This window comes from Protopterus annectens, chromosome 2.part0 (genome assembly GCF_019279795.1).
Source record: "Protopterus annectens isolate FY-2018-M chromosome 2.part0, PAN1.0, whole genome shotgun sequence".
NCBI classification, from domain to species: Eukaryota; Metazoa; Chordata; order Ceratodontiformes; family Protopteridae; genus Protopterus; species Protopterus annectens.
This window is the reverse complement of record NC_056728.1, coordinates 1,431,659,220-1,431,678,800: the sequence shown is the minus strand read 5'-3', so window position 1 is coordinate 1,431,678,800 and position 19,581 is coordinate 1,431,659,220. Positions and strand designations below refer to the sequence as shown.

Genomic DNA, 19,581 nt, shown 5'->3' with positions numbered 1-19,581 from the left:
GCCATGGTCAGATGAGCTCTCCTCCAATTTGTTCCCAATATGTAGATCAGTAATCCGGGAACTGCAAAGACATTTTCTGGGCTAAGTTTAATTATGACACGGTAACACCATGGCCATTATTTCAAATGTACATCTGCTCTAATAGTTGCTGGCTACTAGACTTATCACTTTTTTAATATATTGATTGCAACTGGCAGATTCATTTATTCACCCCTTCCTTTTATTAATGTTTACTATAAAGTGATGCATGTGTGACTGTATTCACATCACACATGTCTTAACTTTCAAGATCCTGATCAATTTGCTTTTCTGGCTAGAAAGAGCACTTAAACCATTTTGTTAAAGATGGTAAACAATCACTTTGTGATGAGAGATCAGAGATTATATGCCATTCTTATTTGATTTTTCAGTTGCTTATGATGCTGCAGACCACAGAATCCTAATCAAGCAGCTATATACCCACTGATGTTTTATCTTTCACAGTCCTCAAGTGGTTCACATCCCACTTCTTGACGTGATCTCAATCCATAACTGTAAATATCTGCTCACTAGGCAGCTACCCACTGAGCTGCAGGATTCACTAGGCCTTGGTTTTAGCTTCTTTGCCTTTTGCACTATATGCACTTCTATTAAAAGAGGCAAGGCAATTCAGAAGGAGGTATACAGCATCACTGATGCACTAATGACACTCTGCTTTTCCTCTCCTCTCTGGAAAAAATACTTTATTTTAAAAAGTCTTTCGGCTTTTCCCAGTTAGGTGTCGCCACAGCGGAACTCCCGTCTGCTAATGATTGGCTGTGGATTTTTAAGGTGCCAAGTTGCCAGCCCAACCTTTAGAGAAGGCACGCCCATTCACGCACACACCTACCTGCATGTCTTTAACATCACTTGACCACAGGGAGGACATGCAGACTCCACACAAAAGGCGCTCCAGCCAAGAATCAAACGGGAGAACCTCTTGCTGTGAGGTGACAATGCTAACCGCTGCACCACCGCGGCTCTGGAAAAAGTACTTGATTTTAATTATGATTATTATTATTATTGAATTCAGGCAGTCTTCAAAAGCAGCAAAATCAGATGCTTGTTTATGAGTGAAGAGGTAATGCTGAATGCCAATGTGCATACTATAAAATGCATCTGATGAACCACAGGTGACAAAGTCTTAACCAGGTACAGAATGAGGTATTTCTTGTGCATCTCACTCTCCACCCTTCAAAGGCTCTATACTTTTGCTAATTAATATTCTATTGTTGAACTAGGCTGGAATTTATGAGAAGTATGCTTGTTAATCACAAAATCAGAATACAGCATTAGAATCTTTGCCTTATACTTTAGGATATCGTAACAGATTTTAAAGGAAATCTCATGACTGATAAAATATGTTGTCTAATCACAATGTAGTAACAAGTACGCATTTCACACGAAATCAGTTTCTTTACACTGTTCCCAATTAAAGGACATTTGTTCTTCCTATCTGAATTTTTACTGAAATGTTTTATGCTTGTTATTAATTCTCAATAAAATAATTCTGACAAAAAAGAAAAACAAGCACATGGTAAAAAATTCAATTTTCACTGCTGAAGTAAGCTACTATTAAATAAACTGTCTTTTCCTTACCAATAACATATCACTTTGAAGATAAAGGGTAGAGACACTTGTGAAACACTCAAGCAAGGGAAACTGTAATGTTAAATGACCGGTCTTGAAGTTACATGAAACAAATGGCAAAGCTTTGAAAAATAAATGTTTCATGCAAATATTCTCTCTAAGGCTGCATGCCTTTTTGTGAAGTAAGCTAAAGACATTATAACATTTTTGTCTAAATATGGTAACGCTACCACTTAACATATTAAGTAAAAATAATATAAAGTGTCAGAAATGCAATAATTGCATTGGCTGCCTGCACACAGAGACCCTTAACTAATTTTGAAAATTAACACACTTGCAGATTTTCAGCACTGGAATGCTCCAGTCATAGAAATGATCACGTCTCACAAAAGTATAGATGTATAACAGTAGCTGAATTAAATTTCCCTGTTTTCACAGTGATTTTTGCTTTATAGATCTCATTCTGCGGGAACATTTTCCCTACAAGCAGTAAATAACATATAAGCCTGGGGCTATGAATGAAAGACAATATTATATAAAAACACAATCAAAACACACTTGACTTCTAAAACCAGGATCAGAATTCTACAATTTAAAAATAGAAAATATCGTAATAATTCCTAAAAAGAAATTACACCCATTTCTGAAATTATAACAGGTTAATCTCGGTCACCTATACAACTTCCCAGCTATGAAGGAATTCATCACTTACCTTTCTCTGAAAAAATGTTACCGTGGTACTGTGGTCCACTAAAATATACACCCTGATTTGATTTATACACTGGCACAGACCAAGATATGTAGTGCAAAGTGCATAGCTATCTTACTTTGTCACCCTACAGTTAAAACCAGCTGCACACACAAGACTGACCCACTATACTCTCTTAGTAAAGAAACAAAGATAAGGCAAAAATGAAAAATCTTCAGTCAACATTCATACAACTCCACTATCACACTCTGGTTTCCTGCAATTAGGTCCTTTCCTTAGGAAAATTATAATTATCCTATTGATACAGTAGTTGAGAACATGCCTAACATTGCTGAGTATGGCCATACATCAGATCTTCTCTCCAACTCAGCACCAGTACTGACCTCAAATAACAGATACACCTGGTAAGAAAAGCAATAGGTGCTTGTGTGTAGACTGAAACACCTCGATCATCTACCCTCACTGTAAGTACATTACAAAACTGTGCTATAATACTTCACTGTGCCTATGCTCACACTGATACATGGATATAATTCCAAACCACGTATCCAGAAGACAGTTGGTAGTTCCATCCAGTAGCCCCATGGTCAAACCACATTGCAGAATTACCTATATCTTAACAAATTAAATCTAACTTGAAAGGTTTGTAAATCTGTAGACTGCTGACCATGCTTAACATTACTCCGAAAAAGGCAAGAAAGGAGTTTCTGCTCTAGCAGACTGAGCCTTTATGCGTCACTGAAGAGGTTACTTTCAAATGATAATAGATGTCTATAAATGAGTTACCCAACTAGAAATGGTTAGCTTCCTCATGAGGCACCAAACGTGTCACTTACAAATTCAGCAAACAGTTACCTGGACTTTCTTATATCTTTGGTTCTTGAGATGTATGCAAACAACTGCCATCTCAGGTTAATTCTGTGCAAAATTAATTTCTATTCATTCTCTGGAAGAAGATACATGGGGGAAAGACATAGCTCTTGACTCAGGGCAATGTCTGACATAAGTTTACTTATAAAAGAAGGAATTTTGATAAAACCACCCTTTCCCAAGGTCTTGACACAGCATTGTGGACCCAAGTCTAAAACCTGGGAACATTAGTATTATTTGATGGTAAAACAGAGCTCTGCACTACTGTTCCAAAACAGATCAGATCCTAAAAGACTTGGGAATGAAACTTCCACATGTAGGCCATGTGCTGAACTTACAGTTATCAGCTAGAAGGCATTCTGTACATGAAGATAAACTGCTTGCAAAAGCAGATCCACAGACATCTCTAGTTTCCATAACTGCAGGACCACCTGCAAAGGTGCTGCCTTACTTGCTTGTGTACCATGTAACTGTGTAGTTATCCATGATCATATGAAATAAATCTGGGCTTGCATTCTTCCTGAATGCAATTAACACCAGAAAGGCTGCTAAGATTTCCTTCAAGACAATATACATCTTTCTTTGTACCACAAACTAAATTCTCTGGGCTGTCAAATCCTCCATATTAGCATCAAAGTCCTAGTCTGCAGTGTCTGCTTTCATGGTGCTTGCTGGGTTTAGATGGTAGGAAAGATATGGCTAGCTTCAGTTGTGTTATTTACAAAAGAAGGTTATGGGTACTTAGCATAACACTTTGTTTACATGTGAATGTTCAGCTACAGGAGCAAAGAGGACAGATACCAGAGGCATTAAGGGTGTTTGGTAAACAAATTGTTCCCAGAATGCCAAGCCCTGACACTACCTGGTAACAATCCACGCTGACATTACTCTCCAGATATGTCCAAGCAAATGAGAATAAATACAGAAGAAGGGGGTGCATCTCGTAGATGGTATTCTGACTCATACATCCAATGTTATGGTAAGTACAATTTACACATCTAATACTGTATGGTTCCAGCTACAAGAGCAAGCAAGAGAATTTACAAGAGTTCCCATGTATCCTGTTAAGTGGCTCCCCTAAAGGATTACTCCCTTACCAGTATGATGCCAAACAATGGACTATATTTCACATCCAATTATTAATGCTTTGCAAAGGTGGTCAGAGTCAATCAGGCTGTAACTGTGTAAATGTCATCCAAGAAGGCAATACATAAGTAGAACATGGATGAAGAGACAGCTTTGGCAGAATCTGGTTCAGGATAGCTTGGCAGAGTTTCGCTGCAGTTGTCATTGCATAAAACAATGGAATTCTAAAGACATTCAAAGAGGGGCATTGTTTATAGTTTAGTACTAAGCTAACTGCCCTTGCGAGACATTTTAAGCCAAGCCAATTATCCCTTGTGAGACTCAAACCCTGCACCTTGTGTTTGTAAGGAAAACGTCTTAGCCATTAAGCCACCCTCCAAGTAATATTTTGCCTCTGCATCCCCTCACAAAGGAAACAAAACAGATGTGATCATCATTTTCTTACAGACTTTGTCCTGTCCTTTCTGTAACTCAGCTGGTTGTGTTGAAATAAACAAAATCTGAACCATTCACTGTGTTATCAGGTGGTAATCCAAACATGCCCATGTTAGTTGAAGGTTTCAACTGCTTGTGTACCTCTTTGCAATGAAGATACTGTCGCTGATTACAGAAATGTGAAAAAAAAACTTGCAAATTAACTGCCTGCTTTGAACTGATCTCCAAAGCCATCTTAGTCATCCAGGACTGGCATGCAGTAGAATTCTTTCTTTACGATAAACTAAGCAAGGGGAAGGTTGAGATAATGCTTGTAACTTAGAAATTTGTTAGGATGATACAAATACCAGTAGAAACACTGTCTTCCAAGGTAAAAAATTTAAGTCGGCCAGGGTTGCCAGCCCAAAGAGAGGAAAAGCAAAGCAGAAAGTACAAACCCCAAGGAGAGGGGGGTCTCTAATGGAAGGCTTAAGATGAAAAATACTACTAAGCAAGGTCTTACAAACATTAAGGGTAGCCAAGGTCTTGGAGTTCTGACTGATGTGTAAGTAAATGGCAGCTAAACAGAATTTAATGAAGGAACAACTAAGGCTACCATCACAGACTTCTGAATAATTTTGAAGCTCTACAGACATCAGTGAGGAAATGGGGCCAAATCTTTGATGGGGGCCTGTACATGAAATATTTTCCATTTCTACCTTTTGGGAAGAGGAAATTATGGAAAACACTCTAACCAAGAGATCTCCAAATCTACCCAACAGTGGAACTGAAAACAAAAACATTAATTCAATGAAGTGGTACTCAAGATGGCCTTTCTGTAGGGATGATGCAACAGCCAATTGTTATGAGAAAACAGAAGAGGAGGGGCTAGATAGGAACAAAATGTGGGAAACCAAATTTGTCTAGGCCAGTAAGCAGCAGTGAGAGTAGTACTGACGTACTCAGTTCCTTGATTCTAAGAATAAACTATGAGACAAAAACAAACAGAAGGAATGTCTAGAGCAGCCCTCTGCCTCAGTCTGCATTAAAGAATCTGAACTCCTTCCATAAGGGAATGGATGAGAGGAGCACTTCCAACATATGGAAGAGGGAAAAACTGCAAATGGGAAATCCAACTTTTAGAATATTACTTTGGCAATAGAAGCTTTTTTCTGGGGGGGGGGGGTCAGGATACATGTGTAAAGCCTGTCCACCTAGCAGTTCTGTTTATCCAGAAAATGTTCCATTGAAAAGTTTGTTGAGCTTGAAAGCCCATTCCCATACTGTCAGAGTCTCTCTTCAGAAAGTGTTGGAGTAAGCCCCTCTGGACTGGCTGAAGTATTGTATCACTGCAATATTGTTCAAATGAATAGATATGCAGTCTGGTGAAGTCCTTTCTCTTAGGGCTTGAAGACAGTAGGATACAGCTCTCATATGTAGAACACTGATCGCCTGCACGATGGGGAAATCCTGATTCACATGTTTAAGGGGCATGAGTCCTGGGACCATTTACCTTCTGTATCCTCTGTAATACCCTCACAATATATACATCCACCACTAACTTCAGGATTACCGCAGCTCTGGCACCATCAAGTGGCAAAGGAAGGGCAGAGGCTACTTCTTTTTCACTAATATCCTCTGAGATCAGCTCATAATCGTCTTGATGCACTGCTTAGCTGCAAGGTGAAGACTCTACACTGCTTTCTTAGCTTTTGCAGCAGAAGAAGGATGAGCTGCTTGACCAGGACATTTTATCTTTGCATGGCACAGGTAGGCAAGTAGATGCCATAAGAGGGCTACAATGGAGCAAAAACAGTGGTTTACATATCCACCTGGCATGACATGGATGAGATAACTAGATTTTTCTATAAAAATGAGAGTGCAAGGCTATATACATGTCATACAGGTTGCTAGAGAACTGAACATAGCAATAAGATAACACTCCTGTATAAAACTGACAACCCAGGTGACGCTGGGTGAACTGACATCTGATCAACCAACTGAAAGTTTATGAATTCTGTATAAAATGTTATCTGTAGACTATCATGAATGGATTCCAAGAATGGAGGAATGTAATGAGTTACTTAACTCTTGGACTTTTTTTTAAATTCAGTAGAATGTGCATGTCATTAAATAGTTTTAGAAGACCATTTTCTGCTCTTTTTTAGCAAAAACAGTAACTGTCCTCCTAGCTCAACTTGAATATGTGCTCCCTCATCATAGCCACAGCCAGTCTAGAGTCCACTGAAATCAATATCTGAGAAGTCATTTCTAATTCCTCAATCAGGAAAACCACTGTACCACCCTCTTTACAACCAGATGGCTGCAGTCATCTACAGAGTTGAGCTACTCCTAGGGTTTCTTCTTTTAAAACAACTTCAACCACATGCCTTCCTACCTCTTGCTGCCAAACTCCACAATAAAACCACCTTCCTACATCCTGTACAACTTCTCTTAGATAACTCTATTCCTCCAGACCTCCCCAAGCCAAACTGGACTGTATTGACCATTCCTTCTGCAATCTTGCACACAAACTCTGACAATCTATCTCTTACTTAAAATAAATTCCCTCTTTTCCAACTTTCAGGGCACATCTCAAAAGACACCTTCATCAAAAATCTAACAAGTGCTTTTTCATTGGACATATTATCTAATTCTTTCCTCCCATATATCACTTCTACTCCCACCCTCTGTTTTACCTGCTGCTGACCTCCCATATTTACTATGAAAATTAAGCCCCATTTGTTTTTTTCCCCTGTTAATATCTGATCATTGTTTCTACTGACTGCTGAAATTTCCACCTACTCTGATTACTCTTTTTCTTGTGAATTAGTTCTGTTTTATTTTTTTTTAATCTGACTTTGCCTGCAAACAGACTTCTATAATCACTTCATGACCCCAGTAAACAAACTTAAATAAATACATAAAATAAGAACCCGTGACAGTATGAATGGAAATTCAGAGTTTATTTTTGAAACTGCCTGCAAACCATAAGCCCTCCTGTAATAGACTAATGAATTTGCTTTCCAGTCAGATATTAAATATTTTTCTGTTCAGGTCCCCGATCCCAATCCAGCAGATGACATGCGCACTTACATAGATGAAGGCCTGCTGTGCCCCCCTCTGTAAGAGAACACATTCCTGCACAAGCTCCACGATGGTTACCATATGGAGGTAGCCCAGAACAGTAAGGTATATAGTGCTGGCCCACATACTGCTTGTTGCACATCTCTCTTTCTGGTAGAGATTTGCACTAGAGTGGGAAGACAGCCTTACCTTCATCCAAGATGGGCAAGCTGCTTGTTCGTTCAATGACTTTTCCAAACCATGGGTTACTGCTAGATCCAAGATTATTTGGGTCACAGTCAGGGCTTAACCCCTCCTTACCACACGGCTGACATAAGTCTTCTAAATGAACAAGAAAATGTACTGGAAAATACTGTTTTTATGGATGTCTGAAATTGTTTATTTTATAAATGATACGTTATGATTTTGGCAAAAAAGTGCCACTGTATTTTTACATCTTTAATATTCACGCAAACTACCACAAGAAGAGGTACGTGGGTAAACAGGCTTTAGTTTAATATCTCATCTGTGGAATGACACCCCAACAGCACTAAACATATATACACACACAAACACACAAAGTCAGTGTAGTCAGTAGTGCGTGCTCTGGAAATAAAATTTAAATTTTCTGATTTTCTAGCCTCCACAGCAGGCACACTTTCTGAAGAAAGCATGTTTTCTATTACTGGTATAGGACCTTCACAGTTTGTCAGTTAATAGCAAGTGCTTTTAATGACTCTGCAATGAACACTTTTTGATGCTTTACTACCAGGTAACTTACAGGACTAGGAATGGAGTCAGGGTCAAGTCTCTTCTGCTGAGCACTCATTTGTTGCGAACTCCCTGGTAAACTTCCAGGATATGCCAACTGGGGTCCGGATAGAGCATCTAGAAAGCAAAAATATTCAGTGAATATAAACACTATTATCACAGGCTCTCTGTTCAGGTAATCAGTAAATGCTTCAAATCTTAGGTAACCCCAAAATGCCCACCACATCAAGTCTAAGGAATAAAAGCTTCCACTATGCATTATACTGACAGGATGATCACATGTGATACTACTTAAAAAAGTGCTTTATTACTTAAATATGAATGCACTTCTGTCAGATATGCTTTTTTTTAAAAAGGCGAATAACAATAGGTAACACTGGTGACAGTTGTACTTTTAAAAGTAAGGCAGAAGGATTACAACATACACCTCATACTAGACCTAAATATTAAAACTTCATCACTCAATTTACTACTCATTTTAATTACGTGATCTCTATAATTTAACTTGGCTTATGGGTATTGGACCTTTTACAGGTTCAATGATCAGACACAGCTAAATGTATGGCACACACAAGAAAGTATTTCAAAAAGTACAGTGTCTCTTGTCAAGGGGCACTAACTACATCAATATAGCTTTTACCAGCATATAGGTTCATAGGTTAGTTTAAACTAAAATTGGGGTATAAGTAATTATCAGCTAAACAATGACAGTAAACTACAACATCTAATTATGAATTCTCTTTTTCAATATACTGTTCCTAAATACCAAACTTGCCAACTACTGAACCTAAATGCTGCAATAATATATCTGGTAATGCACTGATGACGTTTTTCCTTAGATGCGATGTTTGTCGATGATGTTGTGATTAGATATTATTAAGTATATCCATACATATATATGTGTGTGTGTGTCTCTGTCTCTCTCTATTTATTTATTTATTTATTTTTATTTCTTTTACATTTGTTGAATGGGCTAGTCTAACTGGATACATGTCCATTTTCAGTAGAGGCCCGGGTAGATAAGCTACGATAAGAACAATAACAAAAAATTACAAAATAACAAATCAGATTTATAAAGTTGATGTAAACAAGGTACAATGCTTTTACATTGGTGAGACTCATCCAAGAGATTAGAAGTTATTGACATATAGCAACAAGTGCAGGTATAAATTGTATAATTCAAATGCAGTTGTAATACATAGTATACAAATGAGAAGGCAGCTGATAATATATATAACATATATATACGTAAATATGCAGGTATGAATAGTACCATTAACATGCAGTTTAAATGCATAGTATACAGAAGAGAAGGCAGCTATTTATGTACACTTTCTAAGTACAAATGGTATTTACATTAATAAAATACAAGATGATGTAAGTAGTAGTATCTAAAAGTAGAATGTTAGTTGTACTTAAGAAAAGGGGGTAGATTAGTGAGAAGAGGAGGGTAGGCTGAACCTAGTAGCAGGGCTAGTTGATCAGTCAGGTTCAGTACAGGGGCACAACCAGTGAGTTTTGAGGAAAAGTTTCAGTTTGGTTTTGAAAAGAGATAACGAGGGTAGTGAGGAAAGTTCACTGGGGAGAAGGTTCCAGAATTTTCCAACAGTCTTAGAGAAGAGAGAGTTTTCAGCCCTGTTGTTTGATTTACAAATATTGACCAAAAGTTTGTGGGATGAACGCAAGGTCTTCAAATTTCTGTAGGGGGTGATAAGGGTAGATAGTATAGGGGTATTTGTTGGATGATGAAGGGTTTTATGGACAGTGGTCAGCTGGTGGAATTTAATCTGATTTTGTAATTCCAGCCATCCTAGCTGTTTTAGATTATAACAGTGGTGGGTTCTAAAGGGGTTACCTGTAGCAAATCTGGCTATATTATTGTAGGCGGGTTCCATTTTATTAAGGTTGGTTTTGGAGAGATTTGTATAAATAGGTGAGGCATAGAGGAGAGGAGAGATAAGATGGGTATGAGCAATAGTTATTCTAGCTGCAGGAGAGAGGAAGTGTTTTATCCTATAGAGAGAGCCTAATTTTCTATTATCAGTTTTTATAGTGTTGTTAATATGGGTGTCGAAGTTAAGGTTGTTATCTATGGTGATACCTAGTAGTTTGGTGGTAGCATCTGGGGATATGAGAGTACCATTAATGGATGTGACTGTGAAATCTATCGGGAGATTTATGAGTTGGGGTAAAAAGGAGGAGCTTAGTTTTTTGGGGGTTCAGAAGGAGACAGGGTTGTGTGAACCAAAGTTCAACTGTGTTAAACACCTTTTGGGTAAGGGAGTTAAGTTCGGATATAGCTGTGGCTGAGCATATCAGTGTGGAATCATCTGCATATTGTATACATGTTGGTTGAGGGATTTCTAGGTGAAGGTCATTGATAAATATAGAAAACAGGAGATGTCCGTGTATGGACCCTTGAGGGACACCAAGGTTAATGGGGAGGTTGGTTGATAAAGTGTTGTGCCAGAGTAGTGCCTGTTGTCTGTTATCTAAATAGGACTGGAACCATTTTATTGCTAGTGGATCTAGTGACAGGGATTTGAGGATATTTATAAGTATCTGGTGATTAACCATATCAAAAGCCTTAGACAGATCTATAAATAGTGCAGAGGACAGCGAATTGAGGTTATGTTTTTTGTTAATGCAGTCAGTAAAGGAAAGGAGGGCAGTAGTAGTGCTGTGTGAAGGTCTGAAGCCATGCTGGCAGTTGTAAAGTAAATTATTTTGGATTAGGTGGTCTACCAATTGCTTATGGATACATTTTTCCATTAGCTTAGTTAAGGGAGAAAGTAGGGCTATGGGACGGTAATTGGAGAATTCACTACAATTTCCACCCTTGTGAAGGGGAATAACATGGGAGACCGTCCAGATTTTGGGGAGGTTTCCTTCAGTGATGGTTCTATTAATGAGAATGGAAATGAGTTAGGCAATGGATTTGGCTGCTGTTTGTAGGTATTCAGCCGGTAGTTGGTCTGCTGAAGGACAGTATGGTTTTAGTTTTCGAACAAGGGTTAGAATGTATGTAGTTGAGATTGGTTGGAAGAGAAATGGAGGGGGTGGGATAGTGTTAGACTTGGATAAAGCTAAGTTCTGAGTTGATAACTGACTAGCAAGAGTTTGAATGGTTTCAGTAAAAAAGGAATTAAAGGCATTGGCAGTTTGTATGGGATTATCCTGGTCAGTGCCTTGTGGGTTTGGTGTGAGGAATTGACCTGGGTGTAGTAATAGGTTAATACTTGCCAATAACTTTTTTGTTTATTATGGTGATCCTGCTGGAATTGTAGGTAGTAGTTTTTTTTGTCAGACAGTATAGCTTGTTTAGTTTTATTTCTTAGTTGTCTGAAGTTTTGTTGGCCTACAGGGTTTTTGGTTGACCGGTATTTAGCCCAGTTACTTGTTTCTGAGATGAATTTGTTGCTTGGTATCTTTTGATAGCCATGGGGCAGATTTAGTTCTCATTCTCATGCGGATTGGTGAATGGTGGTCTAGTATGGTTAGGAATTTACAATTAAAGTGATTAACAGCTTCATCCAGTGGGAGGTGTTTCAAGGGGGACCAGTTACATGCTCTAAGTTCGCTTTGGAAGAGATCAGGGTTAAAGGTTTTTTTGGTTCTTATATTCTTGAAAATTGCTGGAGTGGGTAGATTGGTTTTATGCCTGATGATATAGGTAAGTGAGTGATCACTAATATCATCAGGGAGGGTTCCAGCTTCATAGGTTTGGGCATGGTTATTGATAAGTATCCAATCTAGGGTACTTTCCTTCTTATTAGGCTTGTTAATCCTGGTGGTGGAGATAATGGTTTGCATAAAACCAAATAGGTTAATATGGATGGTAGGGTGGGTAATGCTACAGCTCTTCCAATCGATATTTAAATCTCCTAGGATGATGGTTTCTTGGAGTAAGTTTTGAGATAACCAACAGAGGGTATTTTCTATGGTGGTAATGTTGTTACCAGGAGGAAGATAGATACAAATTATATACATGGATTTGAATCTGTTAAGTTGCAGCTTGGTAATAAGAATTTCAGCATTAAAGTAGATATATATATATATATATATATATATAAAATTGTGTGTATACATAAATATGTGGGTGTGTGCGTATATATGTGTAAATATATACACACACACATATATATATATATATATACATATATATATATATATATATATATGAATACATGATTACGTTATGTTTTTAGAACAGGCATTTGGCAGAATCACATTTCATATAATTAATTAGTAGAAAGCACATTTGCTAGAATCACACTTGGTCACATGCATGATTGTATTTTTGTATTTTCAAGAAGAATTTTGGGAAATGGTTTAGTTCACAAATTAACGGTTATAGTCACTAAATATTGCAAGTCTAGGGAAATGTGATCATTGCTTTCTGTGGGAAATCACTGGTGGTGCAATTTCTAAATGAATTCCACTGTTTTGGGAAATTGTTCCCCTTTCCTTTTCCAAGTTAGTGTGACCATGGAGTTGATATATATGTAAGTTCAGGGGAGGGGTTATTTCTCACACTGGAGAGTACAGCCCCCTCTTCCCGAAACACTTGCAGTGATACTTTTTTCCCCCTTGTGTGTTTTGGGACTTTGTGCATTTAACTTATAGTAGAAGTAAAGTATTTGACCTGGTTTTCGACTAAATCTGATTTTACCAAACGCATTTTCTACCAAATATGATTTAGATTTTTTTTTTCTAACAAATGTGATTCTACCATTTGTATCTGCAACTAAAGGTACTGTATTAAAATATATATACACATATGTCTATATAGACAGATACATATAGAGGCAGCACATACATGTGCATATGTGTGGCTGGTTGTGTTACGCATGCTGAAAACATGAAAGTCAGGTGGGAGGCATGATTAGTATTTTCTACTTAGGTACTTACTCCCTATTTATACCCATCACCATACTCCTAAAGTAGCAAAAGAAATGAAAAGATATTCCCTTTTTCTGCGGTGAACTGTCCTATAAATAATCCACAAACCAAAAGACAGCTAGTTCATCCAGGCTAACATATACGATCTGAAGAAGAACTATTCGAAAGCGCTTATCGTTGGACAAGGGACTTCATTTTTATTATTTTGTTCTTATTCTGTTTTATTTTATTCTTCTCATTAAATTCTGGATTTTAACAGAACTTTTATTACTGGATTGCACAGACAGTTTATTTGCTTTTCAGCACAGTGTTAGCCTGGGTGAACTAGCTGTCTTTTGGTTTGTGGAATACTCCTAAAGTACAGTATATTAATCAAGTCTCCAACATAAACTGTATATAATCCATTTGGTAGCTACTTATCTATTACATAATCCACTTATAAGATGGCTTCCATATGCCTGACGTTGGGTAGATGAACTGCCATCACAAATACCCTACTACCTAGACTTAACTCTTAGTAGCTTTTTATGAATACCTTCCTTTCTGCTAGCCTCCTCCTCGTCTGTGAGGGAAGGGCTTTGCAGGTAGAATAAGTAACCTTATGGTCAGTAGCTGGAGTAGCTCTTAATTTCTTTAACCTACTCTTTACCACTCTTAGTATGGATGGTTTGCACATATATCACCCTGTCTGAAGAAGTACGCTTCTTTGATTCATTTTAAACATAAAACATACTTTTCTTGGGGTGGAATTTTCACCCCATACTTGCATTTTTGAAAAGCGGAATCCTGTTTCTTATCCACAAGAACAGCAATACAAGTAGGCAACTATGAATAGCTGATTAACAGTCAACAACTTAACTAAAAGAACAGCCTTAAGAGTACAAAATGGAACTGAAGGGAAGGTAAGTAATTTATTAACAAACACTTAAAAGTGAGGTAAAATATTGGAAAAAAGGAATGAAGTGACCTTGAGAAGTCTTCTTATACATGAAAACCAGAAGAAATTTATAGAATGGATTAAATTATCACAAAATATAACAAGAACCATGGGAGAGCTTCATATGCAAATAATTTTAATTATGGCTGAAAAGATCTGGAGGGGTCCTAGGCAGCTATATTCATGAGCAAAATATATGTGCTGTAAAGCCTGAGAAAGTAAAAGTGATTGGGTGATCAAATCCCGTAGCTCTCATGGTGCTGCAGTTCTTAGCACCATTTACATTTTACATTTGTTGACCGGGCTAGTCCAGCTGGATATATGTCCATTTTTGTATTACCACACCATGTTTGTATTACTTCAGTCAGACTACAAAAATAGAAATTATTATAATTAAGCTACTTAAATTAAAAGACAAATATATCCTAAATGTTTATTTTAAATGGCAATAAATGAACAATGGTGCATTTTATATTTGCCAGAAAAAGCAGGATGTGGAAGTATACAAGCTAACAATATTCCTTGTTCTGGTAGCAAAGCGTGATAGTGTTCATGACACAGACACACACACACACACACACACACACACACACACACACACACACACACACACACACACACACACACACACACATCTATAATTTGAGAAAAAATCTCATACTTTGTTGTGGTGGATGGTATCCTGCAATGGGTGGCTGGCCTGGAAGCTGTTGAGGAAAGCCTGCACTTTGAGGACTGTATCCCGGATGTCCTCCCTGCATAACCAATGAAGGTGAAGTAGGAAGAGCACTCATGGCAGTAGGCACAGCTGCTGGTGGTGGGGGTCTCTGTGCCCCTGTGCTGAGAGAAGGAGGAGGTAAATGCTGTGTAGGAGATGTTGGAAAAGGTGCTTGAGGTACTGCACTTGGAGGCATGTGATGATTCTGAGCAGTGCCAGGAGCTGCCAGGTATAAAAAAAGACAGTTAATAAAACAGAATATATATTAGTGTTTACTCATCCACAAGCTGCTTTTGAAAAATAAACAATAAACAAACCAGTCAAGCATCATGCAATCCCTCCAAAAAATACCAGTTCATTAGTATACTTACAATTATTATAAACATTTCAAACTGTTACATGCATGCCATTAGCATTCCTCAAATTTTACCAGTTATGCAAGTTTCAGTCTAATTCTGCAACCTTACCAGAGCCATTAATTTACAATTGTCATTTTGCTGATCTCACAACATAAGGTTATCTGTTTCTTTTCACATTTAAGTTGTACACTATTTAGTACAAAAAAGCTGATTTACAAAGATCATGTGCCATGTCAGACACCCTGTGTCTCGTATACAAGGCCATGCACGATAATTTATCTGAACATTGCTTGGAGTATTACAAGCTGTCTTGTTCAAATCAAAGTAATGTCTGAAAAAAAGAAGTTATGTACTCACCATAACATTCCATCTGAGTAGTTCTACTTCATTTGTCTTCAACCTGTGGGATACCGGATCCGTATCGGATCTGAGCCGGTAACTTTACTAGCATCTGCTCCATGCTCCAAACTCCTCCCCTTACCCATAATACACTTCACTACCTTCCAACCCCAGATCGAGTTTGCTGAACCTTATACTGACAACCCAGCCTGAAAAATACTTGTGACCTACAACTGCAGCCCATAGGCTGTTCATATGCCAACGTCCGGGGGAAGGAGGGAGGGACGGTTAAAGGCAAATGAAGTAGAACTGTTCCGACGGAATGCTATGGTGAGTACATAACTTCTTTATCTGAAGCAGTTTACTTCATTTGGTCTTCAACCTGTGGGACAGAGTCCCCAGCTACTCAACTCCTGGGAGGCCCTCATGGAAGGATATTCCAGAGCACCGCGGAACCAAAGGATGGTTTCCTTCTGGAAGTCAAATCCAATATGTATGAGATGGGGACCAATTAGCTGCAGAACAAATATCATCCAAAGACACTCTAGACCAAAAAGCTGCAGACATAGCCATCGATCTAATAGAATGAGCTCTCACCTGACCTGGAGGAGACATGCCTCTGTCCTTATAGACCTGAAGGATACATGAAGAAATCCATCTAGCAATAGTGACCTTGGAGATAGGTTTCCCCAAAAAGGGTTTATAGAAGGATACAAACAATTGATCAGATTTACGGAAATTTTTTGTCTTGTGTAAATATAATCGTAACTGTCTATGAACATCCAGCAAGTGGAGTTTGTACTCCATCTTTTTATTAAAATTAGGAAAGAACAAAGGTAAATTGATGGTCTGATTGATACTGACTGGTGATGCCACCTTAGGAAGAAAGGATGGATTGGTCCGAAGGGAAACCGTGTCTTTATGAAAAATCATATAAGGAACTTTGATGGACAAGGCCTGCAGTTCTGAGACCCTTTTGGCAGAAATAATAGCCACCAGAAAAGCCGTTTTCCAAGATAAATATTTCTGATCTACTATTGCAGCAGGCTCAAAAGGCAGAGCGACCACAGCTTGAAGAACCATAGTATGGTCTCAAGGGGGAACAGGATCCTTGACCAGGGGGGCATAACAAAAAGGTGCCTTTAATAAAGGCTTTACACAGTCTGGAGGAGACTAAAGAGACAGAATTCTCGCCCACATGAAAATGAGAAATGGCAGCCAACTGAACCTTGACCATTGAAGAACTAGCTCCGTGTTGAAATATATCAGCTAGAAAATCAAGAATGGCGGAAGAGGAGCCATGAAGGGGTCTAAACTCCTTTGAAAGGTCCAAAAGGAAAAACATTTCCACTTGCTGCGATAAACCTTCCCGGTCAAAGACTTATGAGCAGCCAGCAAAATAGATCTAACTGAGGAGGATAGTCCAGGAGTCCTAGCAATCACGGGAACTGAAGCAGCTAAGCTGTGAGTTTCAAACTGTCCAGATTCGGATGAGGCACCCCCAAAGGGTGTGAAATCAGGTCCTGAATGGGATCCAGGATTCAAGGCGGAGCCAGAAGGTGAGACCAAAGGAAGGGGAACCATACCTGGCAAGGCCAAAACGGGGCAATGAGGATCACTTTGCTCCCCAGTCAACAAACTTTCTGTAGAAACCTCAGAATAAGAGGTACTGGCGGGCAAGCATACAGACGACTGGGAGGCCAAGCATGAACTAGAGCATCTCTGGGGGACTCCCCCGGCAGGGGATTCAGAGCGAAAAACTCGCTGCACTTCATGCTGGAAGGAGATGCGAAGAGATCGCAGCAAGGTTGACCCCACTCGCGGAAGATCTGTTCCGCTACTAAAAGATTCAGAGACTACTCGTAAGGCATCAGAATAGTCCGACTTAGCCTGTCTGCTAGGATGTTGGACCATCCCAAAATGTGCGTTGCGATGAGAAAATGACCTGTGGAGATCGCCCAGTCCCACACTCTCATGGTCTCGTGATAAAGGAGGTAAGATCTGGTCCCTCCCTGTTTGTTGATATACCAGACCACTGACATGTTGCCTGACTGAATTGCAATCGTTCCCAGAGGAAAAAAGGCAGGAAGGGCCTGCAACACCAGAAGGACTGCCCTCATCTCTAGGACATTTATGTGCAAGCTGGTCTCTATAGGGGACCACAGACCTTGGACTGTCCTACCCGAACAATGCCCCTCCACCAGAGTTGGGAGGCATCTGTGGTCACTGTGGCTTGGGCCAGGGCTGGAACAAAGGGCCGTCCCTCCAAAATGTCCGGAGAACACATCCACTACATGAGGGACGACTGACAGACTCGACTGAGTTGAATTGGATATGCCAATGGCAGTTCCAACAGGGACTTTATTACAGCTAGTGTCCACTGTAGAATTCTCATGTGTAACCGGGCATACGAGAGAAGAGTTATGCTCGCTGCCATCAAGCCTAAGGCCCTCAACACTGATTCCGCCGTTGGGAGATGAGAGTGGTAGATCAGGGAGACATGCATCCTCAGGTTTTGTACTCCCTCTGAGGTCAGGAAGATTTTGCACTGTAGAGTATCTATCCTGGCGCCAATGTAGTATATCACCTGTACAGGATCTAGGAGTGATTTGGATGTATTGATTGTGATCCCCAAATGCACGGCAAGAATCAGGAAGTAATCCCTGGTTTGGGAGAGTAGATGCCTGGTGGGAGCAGTGAGGAGCCAATCGGCAGGTACGGACAGACCTGAATCCCCTGAAGCCTCAGGTGAGCTGCTACCACCGCCATCACTTTGGTGAATACCCTGGGGGCTGTGGTAAGACCAAAGGGTAGGGCTTGAAATTGGTAATGATTGCCTCCTAGCCGGAAGTGAAGGGACCTCCTGGAACTTCTGTGCATCTTTATGTGATAGTAAGCATCCTGGAGGTCTAACGAGCACATCCAGTCGCTCTCTTGCAGGTACGGCATGACAGACTGTAGTGTGACCATCCAGAACTTCTCTTTGGCAACTGACAGGTTCAGGGTAGAAAGGTCCAGAATGGGCCTTAAGTCCTCCATTTTCTTTGGCACCAAAAAGAACCTGGAGTAGAAGCCCAATCCGGACTGATCTGGCGGGGACGGTTTTGATAGCTCGTTTTTCTAGCAGCTTGGAAATTTCCTGCGGTGCTGCCTCCCTTTGCATGGGTGGTACGTCCGGGAGGTGTTTGGGAGATTTGGGGGGACCCACAAAGGGGATAGAGTATCCTCTGGATATGATCTGAAGCACCCAGTGGTCTGATGTTATGAACTCCCACACTGCTAGGTGCAAGGACAATTGTTCCCAGACTGCCGCTAGAGCACAGCAATCCAGCCACCCCTCAGGGTTGCTGCCTGGGTCTGTCCGAGAAAGGTTCTTGAGACCCAAAATTCCTTGGACCCCCTCTGCCTCTGGGGGAAGAAGAGCCCTGAGTGTCCCAGGAATACTGTGACTTCCAGAACCACATCTTCTTTTGCCCTCTCTGGTTCCAAGAAAAGGACCTTTGAGGGTTCGAGAAGCAGACCTCGACAGCAGACAGTGTCTTCCTATCCTTCTCACTCTGGACTAATGTCTCTTTGACGGTCTTACCAAAGAGAGTAGAGCCATCATAAGGGGCATTGACAAGGGATGCCTTAACAGGTTCTGAAAACTGGCATAATCTGAGCCAGGCGTTGCGCCTTATGGACACGCCAGACCAGCTGCCCAAGCCGCTCCTTCAGTAGCGTGTGAAAGGAGTCGCATGGATGTGTTGGAGACTGCTTTCAAAGTGGCCACCCTCGCGAAGAACGAGACCCTGTCCTCCTG

The 19,581-nt window shown here is 39.9% G+C and overlaps 1 protein-coding gene across 1 annotated transcript in view; it reads right to left on the bottom strand.

Moving 5' to 3' along the window:
• SEC24D (SEC24 homolog D, COPII coat complex component) overlaps nt 1-19,581 on the bottom strand; it is an 866,900-nt gene that overhangs the window by 509,341 nt on the left and 337,978 nt on the right. Inside the window, exons 5-6 of the mRNA XM_044061657.1 lie at nt 15,025-15,303; nt 8,535-8,641 (exon numbers count right to left, since the gene is read on the bottom strand). Coding sequence (XP_043917592.1) covers nt 8,535-8,641; nt 15,025-15,303 — 386 coding nt within the window. The remainder of the gene's footprint in view (nt 1-8,534; nt 8,642-15,024; nt 15,304-19,581) is intronic.